Source organism: Octopus bimaculoides, chromosome 5, assembly GCF_001194135.2.
Source record: "Octopus bimaculoides isolate UCB-OBI-ISO-001 chromosome 5, ASM119413v2, whole genome shotgun sequence".
NCBI lineage: Eukaryota > Metazoa > Mollusca > Cephalopoda > Octopoda > Octopodidae > Octopus > Octopus bimaculoides.
In genome coordinates this window covers 71,931,116-71,933,307 of record NC_068985.1, presented here as the reverse complement: position 1 = coordinate 71,933,307, position 2,192 = coordinate 71,931,116, and the positions used below count along the sequence as shown (strand labels likewise).

Below are 2,192 nucleotides of genomic sequence, written 5' to 3'. Positions count from 1 at the left end.
TATATATATATATATATCATGGACTCTCCCATCTTTAGATGATGTATGATGATTCTGCAATTTCTTGCTGAATAACCACACAAATGATTTGTTTATAGCGATCAAATGTTTGTATTCACATAAGCTCACTCCCTCCAATCAAATTGACATTACCTGTACAGGTGCATCATGTGCAACATGTCAGATGACGAATTGATTGAAATGAAATGTTTTGCAACTTGAAATGAAGTGTTCTGCTCAACAATACAATGCAATGCCTGGTCTGAGAATTAAAACCATGATCTCACAGTTGTGAGCGCAACACTCTAACCACTAAGCCATGCACCTTCATATACATACATATATAAATAAAAGGGGAAAAGAGAGAGAGAGTGAGAGAAAGGGAAAAGAGAGAGAGAGAGAGAGTGAGAGAAAGGGAAAAAGCACTGAACCACCATCTACCAACCCACCTCCTGGGTTAATGGTCTAAAGGCATTGAGCAGGTGGCACACATATGTTCTCATTTAATATATGTATCCTTTGAAGAAGATATCTAACTCATTAGTGAATTAATAGAAGATTGTTTTCTGAGAAAATATATTAATTTAAATGTAATGGAATAAAGTATGTCGGTAAATGTTTCAGGCAAAGCAAGATGCTGCGTACAACTGGATTCCTGTTAGTGATCTTAATATATCTATTATCTTTCCTTTTCAACCATTTCATCAACATCTTGCATCTTGATTCTTTCATTTCTCATTCACTCCACATTTTGTTTGTTCTCCATCTTCTTTCTCTCTCTATGTATACATATATGTAGAAAATGAAAGAAAAGGGAAGTAAAGAAAGGTTCTAACAATGCAGAAAGTTTTACAAAGAAAACAAAAAAAACCTTTATATTTCGGGCGCAAAGGCATTTACATTGGTCACATTATTTTATTTTAAGCTTCTCAGTGTTTAGGTTAACAGCAGTAACTCTCCAACTGTTCGTCGTGGTTGTTGTGACATATTTTCATGTGGTAGTGGTGAAAGATAGTGCTGATGGTGTATGTTATGATGTTGGTCATAGCCACCATAATGTATTCATAGAAACCACCAGTCCATCTCTAATCGACTACTGATTTTTGGGTTGAAGCAGTGGATCAGTAGAGCTTTTTTGATATGAAGATATACAGTTTATATATATATATATATATATATATATATATATATATATATATAAAGATAGATAGATAGATAGAGAGATAGATAGATAGATAGATAGATAGATAGATAGATAGATAGATAGATATTAGAGACCAAAACAACCTTTGTAGCAAATATCAATTTGCACATCTAACATAACTTGGATGTGTTGTTTTAAACACTTTAGGCTGCGGCAATCGTCTTGAGAAATCACCATGTATAGATGTTAAGTGCTAAAAAAAGAACAGATTATATCGGCAGACAAAACTTCATCAGCACAGTCAGACAATTCTGTTGTATCACATGATTTCAGTGTAATTTGGGCTTCATCAGCATCTATCAAACTGTTACACACACACAGACACACACACATCTGTGTCTATACATACAGGTATTCAAAATCATTTTTAGGCTTGCTCTTTTTTTCCATACAGTCTTGAGTTGGATGAAATTTATTGAAACAATGTTTGATGTTTGGATGCACCTTCTGTCACCAGCCTCTACTTGTTTTCTCAAGTAAGATATTTATATTCTACTGGCTCTTCACAGGAAATCGATGAAGCTATCAAGCTAAGGGATGTATTGTTTACAAGAGATGTAAACAAACACACTGTTGTTCCGCCTTTCTACCCCTCATCATTTACAAAACATTTTTCCCTACTTCTCTTTCAATATTTGCACGATTTTATTCTAAGCACAAATTAACAGTCCTCCCCAGGGACCATTTCCAAACAAAATTTTATTAATTGATTTATGTAGAATTTCTTCATTTTGTCTTTGAAGCTTATATTTGATTGAATGAAAATATTTAAACTCTGATCACTGTTGAAAAGTTTTCTTTGTTATTTAATTAAATAGATCTTGTCGTTTAACCCCAGGCTAGTTCTGACTGAGCAGGTTTATACTCAAAGATTTTCTCATCATTTTAATACTTTTTCATACACAATATATATATATATATATATATATATATATATATATCATTCTATATGTCCTTTCTTTTTTCAAAATAGTAGAGTACAACATCA

The 2,192-nt window shown here is 32.8% G+C and overlaps 2 protein-coding genes across 4 annotated transcripts in view; one reads left to right on the top strand and one right to left on the bottom strand.

Moving 5' to 3' along the window:
- LOC128247873 (roundabout homolog 2-like) overlaps window positions 1–2,192 on the bottom strand; it is a gene marked incomplete at its 3' end in the record, with an annotated part of 388,217 nt that overhangs the window by 114,380 nt on the left and 271,645 nt on the right. The window lies entirely within an intron of this gene.
- The window catches only part of LOC128247807 (uncharacterized), a 123,133-nt gene that overhangs the window by 8,333 nt on the left and 112,608 nt on the right, over window positions 1–2,192 (top strand). For all 3 annotated transcript variants that reach the window (XR_008264112.1, XR_008264111.1, XM_052967773.1), the window contains exon 2: window positions 1,599–1,680. Coding sequence is in view for 1 of the 3 variants with exons in the window: in XM_052967773.1 (XP_052823733.1) it covers window positions 1,599–1,680 (82 nt within the window). In the remaining 2 variants the exon portion in view is untranslated. The remainder of the gene's footprint in view (window positions 1–1,598; window positions 1,681–2,192) is intronic.